The sequence below is a fragment of the Oryctolagus cuniculus genome, chromosome 5 (assembly GCF_051225735.1).
Source record: "Oryctolagus cuniculus isolate XC-2025 breed Fujian yellow rabbit chromosome 5, ASM5122573v1, whole genome shotgun sequence".
NCBI classification, from domain to species: Eukaryota; Metazoa; Chordata; class Mammalia; order Lagomorpha; family Leporidae; genus Oryctolagus; species Oryctolagus cuniculus.
The window spans coordinates 135,725,636-135,742,642 of NC_142871.1; the positions used below are offsets into that span (position 1 = coordinate 135,725,636).

The 17,007-nt window shown below is 53.0% G+C and overlaps 2 protein-coding genes across 11 annotated transcripts; one reads left to right on the top strand and one right to left on the bottom strand.

Annotated features, from left to right (window-relative positions):
• Positions 1-233: 233 nt before the first annotated feature.
• On the bottom strand, positions 234-4,090 carry RPS18 (ribosomal protein S18). Of its 5 annotated transcripts, none has more exons than XM_089334090.1 (6): positions 4,047-4,090; positions 3,469-3,572; positions 803-889; positions 618-719; positions 435-526; positions 234-350 (listed from the first exon to the last, which is right to left on the bottom strand). In XM_089334090.1, the coding sequence occupies exons 4-6, from the start codon at positions 696-698 to the stop codon at positions 275-277; spliced, it is 249 nt and encodes an 82-aa protein (XP_089190216.1). In that variant the 5' UTR covers positions 699-719; positions 803-889; positions 3,469-3,572; positions 4,047-4,090; the 3' UTR covers positions 234-274. The 5 variants fall into 5 exon arrangements, with proteins under 5 accessions (XP_089190216.1, XP_051710824.1, XP_089190218.1 ...); XM_051854864.3 differs by having other exon boundaries at positions 3,474-3,572; positions 3,993-4,090; XM_089334092.1 differs by having other exon boundaries at positions 3,993-4,090.
• A 53-nt stretch (positions 4,091-4,143) lies between these two features.
• Positions 4,144-16,714, top strand: VPS52 (VPS52 subunit of GARP complex). 6 transcript variants are annotated; one of them, XM_008262777.5, is made up of 20 exons: positions 4,144-4,581; positions 5,349-5,433; positions 6,043-6,095; positions 6,275-6,350; positions 6,531-6,598; positions 6,894-7,069; positions 7,738-7,888; positions 8,115-8,215; positions 8,322-8,454; positions 8,580-8,637; positions 9,022-9,155; positions 9,606-9,761; positions 10,188-10,306; positions 10,553-10,676; positions 10,933-11,028; positions 11,115-11,222; positions 11,379-11,444; positions 15,476-15,587; positions 15,779-15,897; positions 16,071-16,714. In XM_008262777.5, exons 1-20 carry the CDS (start codon positions 4,492-4,494, stop codon positions 16,215-16,217), a joined length of 2,172 nt encoding a protein of 723 aa, XP_008260999.1. In that variant the 5' UTR covers positions 4,144-4,491; the 3' UTR covers positions 16,218-16,714. The 6 variants fall into 6 exon arrangements, with proteins under 6 accessions (XP_008260999.1, XP_051710809.1, XP_089190213.1 ...); XM_089334087.1 differs by having other exon boundaries at positions 4,288-4,581; positions 6,894-7,633; XM_089334088.1 differs by having other exon boundaries at positions 4,303-4,581; positions 6,894-7,633; positions 7,717-7,888.
• Positions 16,715-17,007: the final 293 nt, after the last annotated feature.

A 17,007-nucleotide genomic window follows, 5' to 3' on the forward strand; every position in this document is an offset into this window, starting at 1 on the left:
CTGGGACTTCAGAGGGCCGGCTGTCTGCGCGTGTTTGGGGTCGGCTCGTGTGTGTGGGGGGCTGTCGGGTCCTGTCGTGGTGGGGGCTGTGTACAGTGTGTGATGGTGGTGGTGGTGGTGGGGTGGCCTCAGCACCGCCCAGCCGCCCCATGGGGCACCTCCAGCCACCTGGAAAGCAGGGTAGCATCCCCTTTCAGCGGCACCAGAGGAAGGAGAAAGCACAGAGGAAGCCATAGGTACAGAAACTATTTATTAACAGAGAAAGCCCACAGACTCATTTCTTCTTGGACACACCCACAGTCCGGCCGCGGCGGCCCGTGGTCTTGGTGTGCTGGCCTCGGACGCGAAGGCTGCAAGGGAGAAGGGTCACAGGTGAGGCAGGCGGGCACGGAAAGGGCTGGAGACGCTGCGCCCGCCCGCCCGCCGGCACTCACCCCCAGAAGTGGCGCAGCCCCCGATGGGCGCGGATCTTCTTCAGCCGCTCCAGGTCCTCCCGGAGCTTGTTATCCAGACCGTTGGCCAGGACCTACATTGGGAGGGGCCAGGATGTCTTACCCCTAAGCTCTTAGGTCCAGTGCTATTTGGGGGGCGTCCCCAATCCCCGTGAGAATACACACCTGGCTGTACTTTCCATCCTTGACGTCCTTCTGTCTGTTCAAGAACCAGTCCGGGATCTTGTACTGACGCGGGTTCTGCATGATGGTGATCACCCGTTCCACCTGGCAAGCGATGTCAGAGCTAGCCGGGCCCTTTGCCAAGGAAGGCCAGGCCTCCCACCCCCTCCCGGTCCTCCCGTCCTCACCTCGTCCTCAGTGAGCTCTCCTGCCCTCTTGGTCAGGTCAATGTCTGCTTTCCTCAGCACAACATGGGCGTACCTTCGTCCCACACCCTGGAATTACAGATTTCAGTCACTCAATTTTTACGTTTCCCATATAGGTCCGTTATTTAAAAAGGTATGCCAAGGTAGGATCTGCAATAACGGAGTACGTCACCATCTCCCAGGTCATGCTTCCCTCACCCACTTTTCTGGACACAAAGCCTACCGCTTAAACATAAAGGAGGGGACCAGCACTGTGGCGTCATGGGTGAAACTGCCCTGCTCACATCCAATCCAGCTCCCTGCCTACCTGCCTGGGAAAGCTACTTGGGTCCCTGCATGCATGTGGGAGACCCGAATGAAGCTCCTGGCCTGCCCAGCACCTGCTGCTGTGGCCATGTGGGGAGTGAACTGGCAGATAGAAGATCTCTGTCTCTCCCTAACTGCCTCTCAAATAAAATAAATCTTGGGGGGGGGGGGGAACCATAAAGAAGATACTTTGTTCTGGGGCAGGGTCGGACCAGTAACAGAAAACTTGGGACAATAACCTACAGAAAGCAAGAAGCCTTCTTTCTCCTCACTGCCTAGCAAATGCAGTTGTTAGTAAGTGGCCTGATTCCTGCATTGTGGACAATTAAGGTTTTGCTTCTCCAAGCTGATGCAGCAAAACTAGGCTTTTGGTGAGGCTAAGTGGGTTAATCAAGTTGTAGGATTGTCAGTTATTCAGGGTCCCAATTCGTTGGGGAAGTTATCTTATCCTCCTGAAAAGTTCTCCAAGATCACACACTGATTGTCAGTGCCAAGAGATAACCAGTGCCTAGTGACCAATGCTTATGTCTATGGCACCCCATCAACGCCAGTGACCACTGCCGGCACCCTTGCCGCCTGTATTCAGAAACCACACTGATCCGGACAGTGAAGGAAAGCGCGCTGGCTCAAAAGCTGCCCGTTCGTCTACCTGGATCACAGTGACATTTGGAACTAAGATCTTTGTGGAGAGAGGAAACGAGAAATCAGAGCCCTAAAGCCCATGACTCACTGTGATGAACTGGTGATGGGGGGCAAGGAAGGACTCAGCGCTGAGGGGAAGCTCGGCCCTGCTGATGCAGAATTCGGGCTTTGCTGAGAATGTACATTTCTGTTGTGTTAAGTGAGTTAACTTCTTACCAACAGTGCTGGGAAACTAACACATGGTACTTCTCCTCTTTATCTTAAAGCAACCTCCTAAAACCAAATTATCAGGCTGATTCTAACAGAGAAGGTCTAAGTCTCCCTCAGATTTAAATATTTAAGCAGATGAAACAGTACACGAGATTTACTTCAAAATGGAAGCAAGCAGATCTACTCTTGAATGTTTCCCTTTTTCTTCTTTGTAGTCCAAGGGTGTGGCACCTCACAGAAGAGTTGATACCAACTTAGCATTATTCAAGTACTTAGAGCAGGGGCGGGCACTGTGGCCAAGCACTGTGGCCAAGCTCGTAGAGCAACCGCCAGTAGTGCTGGCATCTCATCCAGCTAATGCGCCTGGGAAAAACAGCAGCAGACTGGGCTCCTGCACCCACGTAGGAGACCCAGAAGCTGCTCCTGACCGACACAGGCCTGGCTGTTGTTTCCATTTGGAGAGTGAACCAACTGATGCAAGACTCCGTCTCTCTACCTTTCAAATAAATCAATCTTAAACGTTTCCCATGGGGACAGTGGCATTTTGGTAGGTCAAGAATTCTAGTAAACCTGGTCAGTCGGTATCTCACAGGTTTCAACCAGCCCCAACCTCTCCCCAGTTTCCAAATCTCTGCCAATGACAGGCAGACCATCCTGACCTAGAGCACAGGCAGATGACAGCCCATGGGATGGTGCTGTAATGCACATGTAAGGCCAATCTCATTCTCCATCCTACACAGGCGGATTTACTTTGCTTACCACTGCTTTAACCACCCCTTCCCATACTCACCTTCCCTTTTCTTGGCTCAGTCTTCCAATGTCCAAGAATTATTCTGCCAGCTATACAAATCCATCCAAGATTCCCTCCCCCCAGTTTTAATACTCTCACCAGGGGAAGAGTTCATTGTTTCCCCACATAATTAGCAAAGCCTCAGTATTCATCTAACTTTAGAAACAGCCTTTCCCAGTGACAAGTAGTGCTGCAGAATCCCCAGGAGACATCACAGGTTAGGTCACTCAGTGCCTGAAAAGTGACTTAGTCAAACTGTTCTTCCCATGTGTTGTAAACTTAGTTGATGTTTGTTGGCATGTCGACTCACGCCCACCCAAAATAAAAAAGCCACCTAATTTGGGGGGCATCCACACTTTACAGGAAGGGTTGCTGTTATGATGCACTGGGGAGAAAGGAAAAGCCGAAGGAACCCATTCTAGAAATATCACCAGCCCAAGAGCCCCAGGAAAATCCTAGCGCGTTCAGACAGTCAACCTGCCCCACTCCCCGCCTCCCCAGATGGGAGGCTTGGACCTCAGACCTCCGTTAGGTTTTGATTACTTTCTGCCATAAATGCGCCATGTCAAGGGGACTGATTTGTCAGCCGTGCCCTTAGCCATTTTTGTCAGCCCAGCAGCGGAAGCGATATGGCCGTTAACGGCTCAACCCTGCCTCGTTCACGGTTTAAACCTTAACAGCCCCCAAACTCCTTACTTACTTTACCTTAATGGCAGTGATGGCGAAGGCTATTTTGCGCCGCCCATCGATATTGGTGTTGAGTACTCGCAAAATGTGCTGGAACTTCTCAGGGATCACTAGAGACTGATTGAAAAATACAGGAGAGAAAATCAGACGCTCAATTACCCTTGGCCCCCAAGGTCGCTCAGGCGCACAGCCACCTCCGCAGGAGCCACGACCACCACCCTCCGCTTCAATTTCGTACCACAGCAAACTCTGCAGTAACAGCAGGAATGTGAAGTGGTCAAGCTCGGGAAAGCGTCGTCTCTTGACGGTGTCCTGCCCGTTCCCAAAAGTGCAACCCGCGCGGCGGAAGCTGGGGGGCTCTACACACGCCCAAACCTGCGGCAGCTTGCGCGCGCCGGGGCCGCGACCCTTCCCCGGGGCCCCGCTTCCCGGAATTGGAAGCCTTTGGTCGACCCTCCCCAGAGTCGCGACCCAAGACTCCACACGGAAAGCTGCAGGCCCCCACAGTATGCTATTCTTGGCATTCTGACACCAAACCTTCCCTGCCCCGGTTCCGATGTCGCAGGATTCCGGTACCGATCTCAGGCTTACCATGGTGGCGGCAGAACCGGCGCCGAGCAGGCCTTCTGTGGAAGAGAGAACGGAAGTGACGTAGTGTCCTTTTATAGCCCCAGGGCGGAAGAGGCGTGGCTATGTCGGGAAAAACGCTTCCGGAAACTCAGTGGGAACCGACTCGATTTCTGATAGTTCGTCTGGAGAGCCACAACTTCCGGTGCGGTGTCTCTTTACAGTCCGTAAAGTTCCTGCGTATGAAAGCAGCGAAGGTTCCGGAGGGAAGTTGTGCTTGAAACTTCCGCATCTCTATTTGCATTTGGGTGAAGTGCTCTGAGCTGAAAAGGGAAAGCGAGAATCACGCAATTTATATGAAATATCTAGGGACGATTTCGCGGTGTGCCAGACACCCTGGGATTGGGAGTTCCACTCCGGGTAACGGACTCACCTGGACTGTCAGCTGCCGGAAGTGAGGCTGTGAGGAATGGCCGCTGCGGCGACCATGGCGGCCGCTGCGCGAGAGCTGGTGCTGCGGGCTGGGGCCTCAGATATGGAGGAGGAGGAGGGCCCGCTGGTGAGCACCTGGGGCTGTTTCTCCCCAGCAGTCCCGTCCAGTCTTCCTGTGTCCTAGGATGGGTTTAGGCACCAGGGCTGGAGCTCGCCAGCTACCGATACCTGTTTGGCTCCCCACACCCCTTTTTGGGAGGGACCCGACCCCGAGTGCGAAACAGAACGGAGAAATCCAGGTTCTGGAGGCACAAGTTCAACTTCCCTCCACATTTTTTGTAGAATAGAGAAGCAGGAAGATGTAAAGGTTAAGAATATGTAGACTCTGAAGCCAGTCCACCTTGTGTTCGAATTCCAGCTCTGCCACTTACACGCTGTGTCCTTGGCAAGTTAACCAGCTTCTCTGTGCTGCCACTTTCCACAGACCATAATTGGACCTACCCTATAAGTAGGTTGTCGTTAGGGTTAGATGGCATCTGATAAACATCATGTGTTTGCTGATATTTCTAGAAGTCCGGGTGTTCCCTAGGAAAGTGGTGACAGAAGGAGCCTGAGGGCTTTAAAATTCAGCTGCAACTTCTGCTGTGTCTTCAACAACCTTTATTTTTCCTCATTCGGGCCCTTCTGCTGTTACTGATTGCCTGACTCCTTGTCATATCCCCTCCCGGTTAGCCCAGCATAACTGAGTGCACTGTGAGAATTAGACATTTTTGACTCCATACAAACAGCCTCAGGAAAAACAGCCCCCTCACTTGAAGGACTAGAGGCATCCAATTTTGTTTTATTCTCCCCCTCTCTCCTGTACGCCCTTCCCATCAACCTGTTCCTTTCCAGGGAGCCGGTCCAGGGCTTCAGGAGCCGCTGCAGCTTGGCGAGTTGGATATCACTTCTGATGAGTTCATCCTGGACGAAGTGGACGGTGAGTGACGGCAAGGGCGGGTGCAGAGCACAGTTCTCCATTATCCTTAAGGGATATCTCCCAAGACCCTGGCACATGCCTGGAACTGTGGGACATATAAAACCCTTTTTGCCATTTTTCCCTATGTATACGTACATAGGAGCCACTGATAAAGTTTAGTTTCTAAATTAAGTACAGTTAGCATGTTATGATAAAATTGCCGGCATCACCATTGCTCTTTGGAGCCATGATTAAGTCAAGTGAGTGTTTTGAGAACACGGGCTCTGGCAGCCCAGCGTCTGCCGAGAGGGCTGTTAAGTGGGTCACACACGCAGCACGGGTGATCTGGAAAGGGGGATGCACTGCTGCGTGGTAGGGAGCAGGGCGGCATCAGATTTCATAAACCACTCAGCAGGGTGCGTGACTTAAAATTCACGAATTGTTGACTTCTAGAATTTTCCATGGGCTATTTTCGGGGCTACCTGAAACCGTGGAAAGCAATAGTGCTTATAAGGGGAGACTGCTCTCCCTGATGATCTGGAAGGAATAAGGCAGAGATTGGTGTGTCCATGTCAGGTACAGGTAGGAAGCTGTGAGGCCTGGGTGCTTATTGTAAACTTTTATTTCCAGTTCACATTCAGGCAAATCTGGAGGATGAATTAGTAAAGGAAGCTCTTAAAACGGTGAGGCTTTCCACTGTACTAATCTGTTCCCCTTGATCCAGTCTCCCTCCAAAAGAAAAAAAAAAAAAAAAAAAAACAGCTCTTCCCTTGACATCCTACTCACCAGCCCTTCACTGCTTCTGCTCCTGTATCCCATCACTGCGTTGTCCTCCTAACCTGCCACCTTTGTGTTTGCCTAGGGTGTGGATCTCCGTCACTATTCAAAGCAAGTCGAGCTGGAATTACAGCAGATTGAGCAGAAATCCATTCGGGATTGTATCCTGCAGCTCCGGGGAGGGGTGGTGGTACAGACGTTGGTGGGATGTGGTGCAGCCAGCCCTGTGGGTCCAGTGTCTTCTCTCTGAGGTTTCTGTGCCTCCAGGAAGGGCTTGGAGGAGTGCTGCAGGCTAGGCTCTCCATCTCCACCGCGAGGCCCCTTGACTTTCTGTGGGTTAGATATCCAAGAGAGTGAGAACATAGCTTCACTGCACAACCAGATCACAGCCTGTGATGCCGTCCTGGAGGTTAGTGTGGGACCTGTGACCCCCTGCCAACTCTGGGCCAGGCCATGGCCTCTGCTGCTGTTCTTTGCTTCATTGCCCTCAGCTGAGGACAGGTGGGGTCACTTTCAGGATGGCCTCCAGCACCTGCTTTGTTGTTAGTGTCGTAACTAATGCTGTTTCCCGCGACCTTGGGGGCACTTTATCATCTTCCTCCTCATGGATGGGAAGGCACTGGGGACTTTGCCAAGACTCAGAAGGCCCACTTGTCCCCTGCCAACCTGCAGCACTGCAGCGCCTTCTTCTGTCCTCCCCCCAGCGCATGGAGCAGATGCTGGGAGCTTTTCAGAGTGACCTCAGCTCCATCAGCTCTGAGATTCGGACACTGCAGGAACAGTCAGGAGCCATGAACATTCGCCTTCGTAACCGCCAGGCAGTGCGGGGGAAACTTGGGGAGCTGGTGGATGGGCTGGTGGTGCCCTCTGCTCTGGTCACGTGAGTCACTGGTTGGAAGCGTCACAATGTCCCCAGCAGGTGGACGGCTGGGGTGACCTACCCTGTTTACCTCCTGGGTCTCCTGGCTCCCGGTCATCTGGTGCCTTCCAAAAATTAGTGGGTGGGTTGACAACCATTTTCTTTCTTTTTGTTTTGTTTGATAGGCAGAAAGACAGAAGAGACAGAAATACAGACAGATCTTCTATCTACTGGTTTATGTCCCAAGTGCCTGCAACAGCAGAGGCTGTTCCAGGCTGGAGCCACACACTCCACGTGGGTCTCCCACATGGGTGTCGGGGACCCAAGTACTTTAGCCATCATCTGCTGCCTCCCAGGGTGTTCATTAGCAAGAAGTTAGACTTGGAAGTGGAACCAGGACTTGAACCCAGGCCCTCTGATACAGGATGTGGGCTTTCCGAGAGGCATCTTAGCTGTTGCATCAAATACCCGCTCTGTTGACAGCTGTTCTAACCTCGGTGTATGCTTCAGGTATCCCAGGTTAGGTACCTAGGAAGGGGATCTAGGACTAGAAGCTGTACGTACGTCCTGACTGAACAGTGCAGGGTAAGGAGGTAGAGGTGACAGGCTAGAGGTAAGGGCTGTGGTTCGGGTCGAGTTTAGGGGTGTCGGTCTCGCTTCTAATCCAGCCCACACCTGCCTGCTAACAGGGCGATTCTGGAGGCTCCAGTGACGGAGCCCAGGTTCCTAGAGCAGCTGCAGGAGTTGGATGCCAAGGCAGCCGCAGTCCGAGAGCAGGAGGCCAGGGGCACTGCAGCCTGTGCAGACGTCAGAGGCGTGCTTGACCGGCTCCGGGTCAAGGTAGGCAGAAGTGGGGGTGGAGACCCCGGAGACCCCTGGAGCTGGCCTTTCTAGAATCTTCCCTCTGGACTTCCCTGGCAGGTCTCATTGTAGCCTGTCTCCAGGAGCCTCACCCCTGCCTCCTCCTGGCAGGGCTCAGCCCTGTTCCCTGAGCTTCCCTGAAAATCTTAAGGAAAACTGGAGAGCTGCTCTCTGCCCTTCCTCCTGCACTTGCTCCCACATCTAGGCAGTGACGAAGATCCGAGAGTTCATCCTGCAGAAGATTTATTCCTTCAGAAAACCGATGACCAACTATCAGATCCCTCAGACGGCACTGCTGAAGTACAGGTCACCTTGCGAGGGAGGGGATGGTGCCCCAGGCGTTAGAACAGCGCACAGTGAGTGGCTTGTTTCTTGGCGGTCAGGAAGACTGACTTATCCTCGGCTCCTCCAGGTTCTTCTATCAGTTCCTGCTGGGTAACGAGCGAGCGACAGCGAAGGAGATCAGGGATGAATACGTGGAGACGCTGAGCAAGATCTACCTTTCTTACTACCGCTCTTACTTGGGGCGGCTCATGAAGGTGCAGGTGAGGCCAAGGACAGGCATTCCTGGGCCCGTGGAGCAGGGGACAACCCCGGCAAGGAAGGAGTGGGATTTTCTGCTGTGCTGTGGGAAGAGATGGCCACCAGTTCTCTTTTCTCTTTTCCCTAGTATGAGGAAGTAGCTGAGAAGGATGACCTAATGGGCGTGGAAGATACAGCGAAGAAAGATATCCTGGAGCTGGGGACCCTCCAGCCAGGCCTTCAGGGTGGGGGACCCTAGTGCCACTCTCCAAGGGCCTGCTTCTTACCTCTCTCTGTCTCCAAGATCTACTTCTTGCCTTTTTCTGTCCCCAAAACTTGGGAGAATGCGGTGAAAGCTGTGGACCCTCTTCCCAGATAAAGGCACCTGCCATCTAGACACGGTTTGTCACGTGATCTCCTGGAGTATGGACTCCCTGGTGCCCATTCACAGATGTCAGGTGAAGTGGGGCCCTGTCATTAGAAAGAGCAATACGGGGGCTGTCGCTCTTTCTTGAGTGATAGTCCCGAGGTGCTAAGTCCCCGGGTCCAGTTGTGTTCTCATTGGTTCCCCTGACTCGGGCCGTTCCCACGATTCTTCTCGAAGCCGTCGCTCCGCAGCAGGAACACCATCTTCACCCTGGGGACCCGTGGCTCTGTCATCTCCCCCACTGAACTTGAGGCCCCCATCTTGGTGCCTCACACAGCCCAGCGGGGAGAGCAAAGGGTACGTGCGAAGAGGAAGAAGCTCTGTCGCTGTGGGACTCCGTGTGTGGGGCAGGAGGGAGAGATCGCTGGGCAGTTTCCCAGCTCGCGGCTCCAGCATCAGTACCCTGAGCCCTGGGAGCACCTTCTGCACTCGCTGCAGCCTGCCGTGATGGGATGGGGTTGGCAACCACCGAAGGAAGGGCATGCCGAGGGGAGGGGAGGGGAGGGGGGCTGGTGTTGCGGTGGGTGCAGGAGTGCAACCCTGGCTGGGGGATAGGCTCTTCCTCTCGGGGCCCTCATGCTCCCCGACTTTTTCAGTGCCTATTCAGGGTGCTCTTTTAGCCTGGACTGAGATGGGATGGGAAGGGTCTGCCGAGCTCTTGTTACCGGGGTTGCTGATTTGCCAGTCATATGCACGGAGGGGTCAGTGTGGGGGCCACCCCTTTGCCTCTCTTTACTTCTCCTCTAGTATCCATTCGAGGCCCTGTTCCGCAGCCAGCACTATGCCCTCCTGGACAATTCCTGCCGTGAATATCTTTTCATCTGTGAATTTTTTGTCGTGTCTGGCCCAGCCGCCCACGACCTATTCCACGCTGTCATGGGCCGTACACTCACCATGACCCTGGTAAGATCCTTGTGCTCGTCCCAATGCGCACCACAGCAGGGCCATAACTCCTGCAGTACTGCACTAGGACCTGCCTCCCCCATTCTAGAATGCCTGAGCCTCGAGCTCGCGGTATGACTCCCCATGAAACCCTCAAAGCCTGAGGTCCACAGAGACTGCTCCTATTTCTGATCCACAAACCAGGCAGTAACTCCTGAAGACTGAGGGACCCCTAAACCTTGGCACTCCAGCTCAGCCCTGAGTTCCACTGGGATAGAGCCTGCTGGGCAGGGCACTTGAGCAGCCAGTGCCCAGGGAAGGGGGGCATTTTCCTTCTAGATATCGTCCTTCCCTGCTACCTCATCCCCAAAGGAGCCCATGCACTTATCCGGAGGCACTGGGATGCCAGACTAACGCTCTTGCAATCTGCGTGTTCCCAAATCACAGAAACATCTGGAGTCCTATCTAGCTGACTGCTACGATGCCATTGCTGTTTTCCTCTGTATCCACATCGTTCTCCGATTCCGCAACATCGCAGCGAAGAGGGATGTTCCTGCCCTGGACAGGTCACTGAGTTCTGGTCCTTGATGCCCTGCAGGCCTTGCATTCTTGGTCTTAACGCGACTCTACCCTCATCCCGGGCCCCTGCTGACCTGACACCTTTGGCCCTTCCTCCCTGTCACCTGTTCAGAGGCCAGCTCACCCTTCACACACCCCTGCCCCTCGGTCAGCCGTCAGCCAGTAACCTCAGGTCAGCCGCCGCCGCTCCCCATTCCTTGCCAGCTGACCTCCGATTCTGATTGAGCCCACAGGTACTGGGAGCAGGTGCTCGCCCTTCTGTGGCCACGGTTTGAGATGATCCTGGAGATGAACGTCCAGAGCGTCCGAAGCACTGACCCTCAGCGCCTGGGTGGGCTGGATACTCGGCCCCACTACGTGAGAAGGGGCAGGGGTAACCAAGGGCTTCCTGAAGGCAGGGCTCCCAGCTGCACCGAGGGGCTGGCCAAGGTCACACTTGTGGTTTGGGCCACACTGTGAGAGGCAGTCTAGGTGTATGGTATAACTCACCCTGGGTTGGTCGGAGGGAGTAGAGGCGGGAGTCGTGTGGAGGGTGGTTGGCCAAGGGAGTTGGGAGTTGGCGTTGACTGGACCAGGAGGGTGGTGTGATTTTCTTCCCGCCTCTTGCTCCTAGATCACACGCCGGTATGCCGAGTTCTCCTCTGCTCTTGTCAGCATCAACCAGACAATTCCCAATGAGCGGACCATGCAGCTGCTGGGACAACTACAGGTGAGGGCAGGCCTGCTGCGGGCGGCCGTGAGGAGGGGCGGGGGCCCTTGCTTCCCCTTGTCACCGCCTCCTGTCCGTGCTTGCAGGTGGAGGTGGAGAATTTTGTCCTGCGGGTGGCAGCTGAGTTCTCGTCACGGAAGGAGCAGCTGGTGTTTCTGATCAACAACTACGACATGATGCTGGGCGTGCTGATGGTAACAGACGCGGTTTCCCCACGGCGCTCTGTCAGTTCCGCGAGGGCAGAGAGTTTTGTTCAGTGGCAACTTTTGAGTCAGGCAGAGCCTGGCCGTGTCCAGTAAGTAGAGGACTGCTGTGCCCTGACGTGGCGTTCCGCGCCTGTGTTCCCTCAGGAGCGGGCTGCAGACGACAGCAAGGAGGTGGAGAGCTTCCAGCAGCTGCTCAATGCGCGGACTCAGGTAGGAGGGGGCGGGGCGTGAGGGGCCTCCGGGACACAGCTCTTAGTTCACAACATGCTGTTGTTGGTATATTAATTTTTTTAAAAAATGCTTGTTTTTGTTTGAAAGGCAGAGTTGTAGAGAGAGGTGAGATAGAGGTAGAGAGAGAGAGATCTTCCGTCTGCTGGCTCACTCCCCAGATGGCTACAGTTCCCAAGGACAGGCAGGCCAAACCTAGGAGCCAGGAGCTTCTTCCAGGTCTCCCACAAGGGTGCCAGAGGTTCAAGGACTTGGCCGTCTTCTGCTGCTTTCCCAGGCCATAGCAGGGAGTTGGATCAGAAGGGAGCAGCCAGGATTTAACTGGAGCCTGTATGGGATGGTGGCTTAACCCACCTGCCACAACACCAGCCCAATTAATTTTTAAGTGATCTGAACACCTGTGGTCCTACTGTACAAGCCAAGAACTCGCATCTTGACAAAAACCAACATCAAACTGTGAAGTCCTGCCCTGCCACTGTGCCTCTCATGCACCAGCACTGATTGACCTAAATGTTATGTTTATCATGTTCTTGCTTTTCAGAATTTAAGTATGCCAAAACCATGATTGGTTCTGTTTTTCAGTGTTGTGAAAACAGAATCATGGGATTTTTTCATATAGAATTTGTGTAATATTGTCACAATCCCGCATGTGGACTCTAGCTCACTCTCTGTCATTGCCATGTCACCTTACATGTGTGAACATGAATTTCCCCCGTAAGTGGGTGTTAGGATTGCTTCCAGTTGTTTGTTTCTGGCAACATTATTTTATGAACAATCTTAGATATTGATAAGCTTTATCAAAAGTTTCTCTTGGAGACAGCGTTTGGCTTAGCAGTTAAGACAATGGTTAAGAGGCCTCCATCCCACATTGGAGTACTGGGCTGAGTTCTCAGTTCCAGCTCTTGACGCCAGCTTCCTGCTAATGTCTCTCTCAGGAAGCAGCAGTGATGGCACAGGTAATTGGCTTCTTACCATCCACCTGAAAGACCTGAGCCAAGTTCCTGGCTCCCAGTGCTGGCCTAGCACCAGTGTTGCAGGCATTTGGGGTGTGAACCAATGAATGGAAGCTTGCCTCTCAAACTAATTACATTTTTTAAAGATTTATTTATTTGAAAGGCAGAGCAACAGAGACAGGAGGGGGGTCTTCCATCTGCTGGCTCACTTTCCAAATGACTGCAACAGCAAGGTGTGGGCCAGGCCAAAGCCAGGAGCCAGGAGCCAGGAACTCAACCCTAGTCTCCCACATAGGTGGCAGGGGTGAGGTCCTTGGGTCATCATCTGCTGCCTTCCCAGGGGTATTAGCAGGGAGCTGAATCAGAAATGGAGCATCAGGGACTGAAATTGGCACGCTGGGATGGGATGTCAGTGTCAGATGCAGCAGCGTAGCCCTCTGTGCCACAATGCTGTTCCCCTTTTTTGGTTTGTTCATTTTTAATTTTCCTCTTCTTTTTTAAAAATTTGATTATTTTTCTTTGAAAATTCTAATTAAAAAAATTTTTTTCAATTTTCAATTTATTTGAAGGGCAAAGAGAGAGAGGCCCAGACAGAGCTCTCCCATCTGTGAGTTCACTCCCCAGATGCCCACAGTAGCCTGGGTTGGGTCAAAGACAGGGGTGTGGAACTCAATCTGGGCTTCCCACCTGGCTGGCAGGGACCCCAGTACTGGAGCCACCACCTGCCGCCCCCCAGTCTGCGTTAGCAGGGAGGTGGAATCGGAAGTGCAGCTGAGCCTTGAACCCCAGGCGCTCCCAGTATGGGATTCGGGTTTCACAGGCCTGTCTGAAATGCTGAGCCAAACATCAACCCCAAATTCAACTTTTTATTGTGGAAAATTTCAAATAGGGTGAGCCCGAGGTACCATCACTGATCTCCCCACCAGTAACAATGTACAATTTTGTTTTGTGTGCAGCGTTACTCATTCTCTTCCCAGAACACCCTCCCCCAGTTATTCTGAATGAAATCTTACGCATCATTATCACTACAGCTGAATCTGTGTTTTATAAAACACAATACATTATCAGACTTCATAATTTTTAATTATCTCATTTTAAATAGCTAGTATGCAAATGTCTTCAGTTACCTCATGTTTTATATGGTTCAAATGAAGATTGATATAGGGTCCATACGTGTCTTTTTACAAAAGATTGGTTTATTTGAAAGGCAGAGTGATAGAGAGAGAGAGAGAGAGAGAGAGAGAGAGAGAGAGAGCACTGCCATCCACTGGTTCACTCTTCAAAAGGCCACCAGGGGCTGTGCTGTGGTGCAGTAGGTTAATCCTCCTGTGGCGCTGGCATCCCATATGGTCGCGAGTTTTAGTCTCGGCTGCTCCTCTTCTGATCCAGCTCTCTGCTGTGGCCTGGGAAAGTCCTTGAAGATGGCCCCTGTACCTGCATGGGAGACCCAGAAGAAGCTCCTGGCTCCTGGCTTTGGATTAGTGCAGCTTTGGTCATTGCAGCCCTTTAGAGAGTGAACCAGCGGATGGAAGACCTTTCTCTATCTCTCCCTCTCACTGTATGTAACTCTACCTCTCAAATAAATAAATAAAAATCTTAAAAAAAAAAAAAAAAAGCCGCCAAAAGACAGGCCTGGGCCAGACTGAAGTGAGGAACCCCACCTGGATCTCCCACATGAGTTGCAGGGACTCAAATACTTGGGCCCTCCTCTGCTGCCTTCCCAGGTGCATTAGCAGGGAGCTGGATCAGAAGTGGAGCAGCCAGGACACGAACCGGCACCCATATGGGATGCTGGCACCACAGCTCTGGCCCCCACATACCTTTTTTAAATCTGCAGGCTTTCTTTCCTTCTTTCCCCCACTACTCTGCAATTTGTCAGAGAAACTGAGTCATTGAGTCATTTGTCAGGTAGAATGATGGACAGTCTAGGTCTTGCTCGTTGCAATTGCATGGTGTGGCTAAACTGTTCCTGTCTAGAGTATTTCCCATAAATGTTTAGTAAGATGGAAAGACTTGATCAAGTTCCAACTAGATTTTTTTTAACAAGGATTTTAAGAATAATTAATTTGAAAGGCAGAGAAAGAGAGTTCCCATCCACTGTACACTGCCCAAATACCCACCACAACCCCTGCTAGGCTGAGCTAAACCTGGGAGCCGGGAGCTCAGTCCAGGTCTCCCACGTGGGTGGCAGGGACCCAGCCACCTGAACCATCACTTTCTGCCTTCCAGGGTGCACATCAGCAGGAAGCTGGTATCAGGAGCCAGAACCAGGGGGGCTGGTGCTGTGACGTAGTGGGTAAAGTGCCTGCATCCCATATGGGTGCCAGTTTGAGTCCCAGCTGCTCCACTTCCAATCCAGCTCTCTGCTACAGCCTGGGAACGCAGTGGAAGATGGCCTAAGTGCTTGGGCCCCTGCACCCATGTGGGAAACCTAGAAGCAGCTCCTGGCTTCAGATTGGCCCACTCTGGCCATTGCAGCCATTTGGATAGTGAACTAGCAGGTGGAAGATATCTCTCTCTGCCTCTGCCTGTCTGTAACTCTGCCTTTCAAATAAATAAATAAATCTTTAAAAGAAAAAAAAAAAAAAAAAGAACCATGACTCAAACCCAGGCACTCTGATAATGAGATATTAGCATCCTAACCAGTGTTTTTTAATTGCTAGGCTAAATACCCACCCCTACATTGGTGTCTCTTTGAGGCTCTCAAAAGAGACTGAGCCTTGGTTTCCCCACCCAAGACGGTATCAGACCCAGTTTCTGGATATCAGAGTTGCCAAGTTATTTGCCTTGTGGTATCCCTGCTGCTCCCACCCCCTGGGCTCCAGCTCTGATCCCAATTCCCTGTTTTTGTGCTCCCAGCTCAAGTTAGTTTTTTGTTTTTAAAAAGGGAGATCCTTGGAGATTTCCGCTATCTGTTATGAAACCAGCGATGTCTTAAAGTGTATGACCTTCTCAGAGATGCGCTGTTCTGCTGTGGGCGTGTACTGAGCACCTACCTGGAAGTCTGCTGACTGGGACACTTGCCCGTGTGTGTGTGTGTGTGTGTGTGCTTCTCTCCAGGAATTTATTGAAGAGTTGCTGTCTCCCCCTTTTGGGGGTCTGGTGGCATTTGTGAAGGAGGCCGAAGCTTTGATCGAGCGTGGGCAGGCTGAGCGACTCCGAGGGGAAGAAGGTGTGGACGCAGTGTGGTAATGGGGTGAATGGAAAAGAAAAATGCCAGGACACAGGTTACTTGGGGAGGAAGTGAGGCAGGAAAGATGGGCTTGATAGGGCGGATGGCTGTGCCTTGGGGAGGGCTTAGTGGGCTCCGTGGTCACCTGACCTCGTCCCTGTCTATTACTCTCCTTTTCCTCCTGCTGCCAGCCCGGGTGACTCAGCTGATCCGCGGTTTTGGCAGCTCCTGGAAGTCCTCAGTGGAGTCTCTGAGTCAGGACGTAATGCGGAGTTTCACCAACTTCAGAAATGGAACGAGTATCATCCAGGTGACCTGCGGCTCCCGTGTGTCCCCATGGCTGCTTACTGCCCTTTCCCCTGGGCTCGGCGTCAGCCCAGCCACCCTCGCTCTTCACCACCGGCGGTGCTGGACGATTCCTAGTCATCCTCCCTAGCGCCACCCCACTCCCCAGTCTGACCCCTCGGTGGCTTCTCTGACCAGGGGGCGTTGACCCAGCTGATCCAGCTCTACCATCGCTTCCACCGGGTGCTGTCCCAGCCCCAGCTCCGCGCCCTCCCTGCCCGGGCTGAGCTCATCAACATTCACCACCTCATGGTGGAGCTCAAGAAGCACAAGCCCAACTTCTGAGGCGCCGGGACCTCTCCAGGGACGCCGCACCCCAGCTCCTGCCCTTCTCCTCCTGGGCGTCCCCTTCCTGTTGGCCCCGGCCCCCCAGGCCTTTGACATGCCCCAGTCTGCCCTCGCTCCCGGGACCCTGCTCCGCAGGGTGAGCTGGAGCCCTTGGCCTGCTGAATCTCCCAGTGTCTTCAGGCTGCCCCGGACTCTCTCCTGGTTTTCCAAACGACCTTCCTCCTATTCCCAATTTTGTCAGCCTCCTCCTCTGCCCCCACACACCCCAGGCTCTTCCCCAGTGAAAACCTTTGCTGCCTCCGTCTCTCACTCAGCTCTTGGCAAGGGGAGATTGCCTCCAAGTCATTTCTTTATTCTTTCACTCAAAGTGATGCATTTTCGGGAGCTTTCTGACCTGAGATCTCAGCAGTGTGAACACTAACCCATTCCCTCCTGGCTGGAGGATTAGGCCAAGGCCAGTCTGCAGAAAACAATAAATATTTAATACGACTTGATACTCTTCACCCATTTTCTTGCTCCTGCCTCCTGGGGCCTCCAAGGGTTCATCTCATCTCCAGAGTCCGTTCCTTCTCTGACCACTTCCTGGGCTCACAGCCTTTTGGGGGATGTCTCTAAGGAAGGGGCAGGGATAGTAACATCTGACCTCTAGTGGCCTCAGGGAGGGGACTAGTTCGTGAGTAACCAAGCTACTGGAGGACGGCGGCTTCTGGTTAAAATGGCAGATGCGGGCAGGCACTGTGGCACAGCAGGTTAAGTTGCCAGTTAGGATGCCCATATCCCAGGTGAG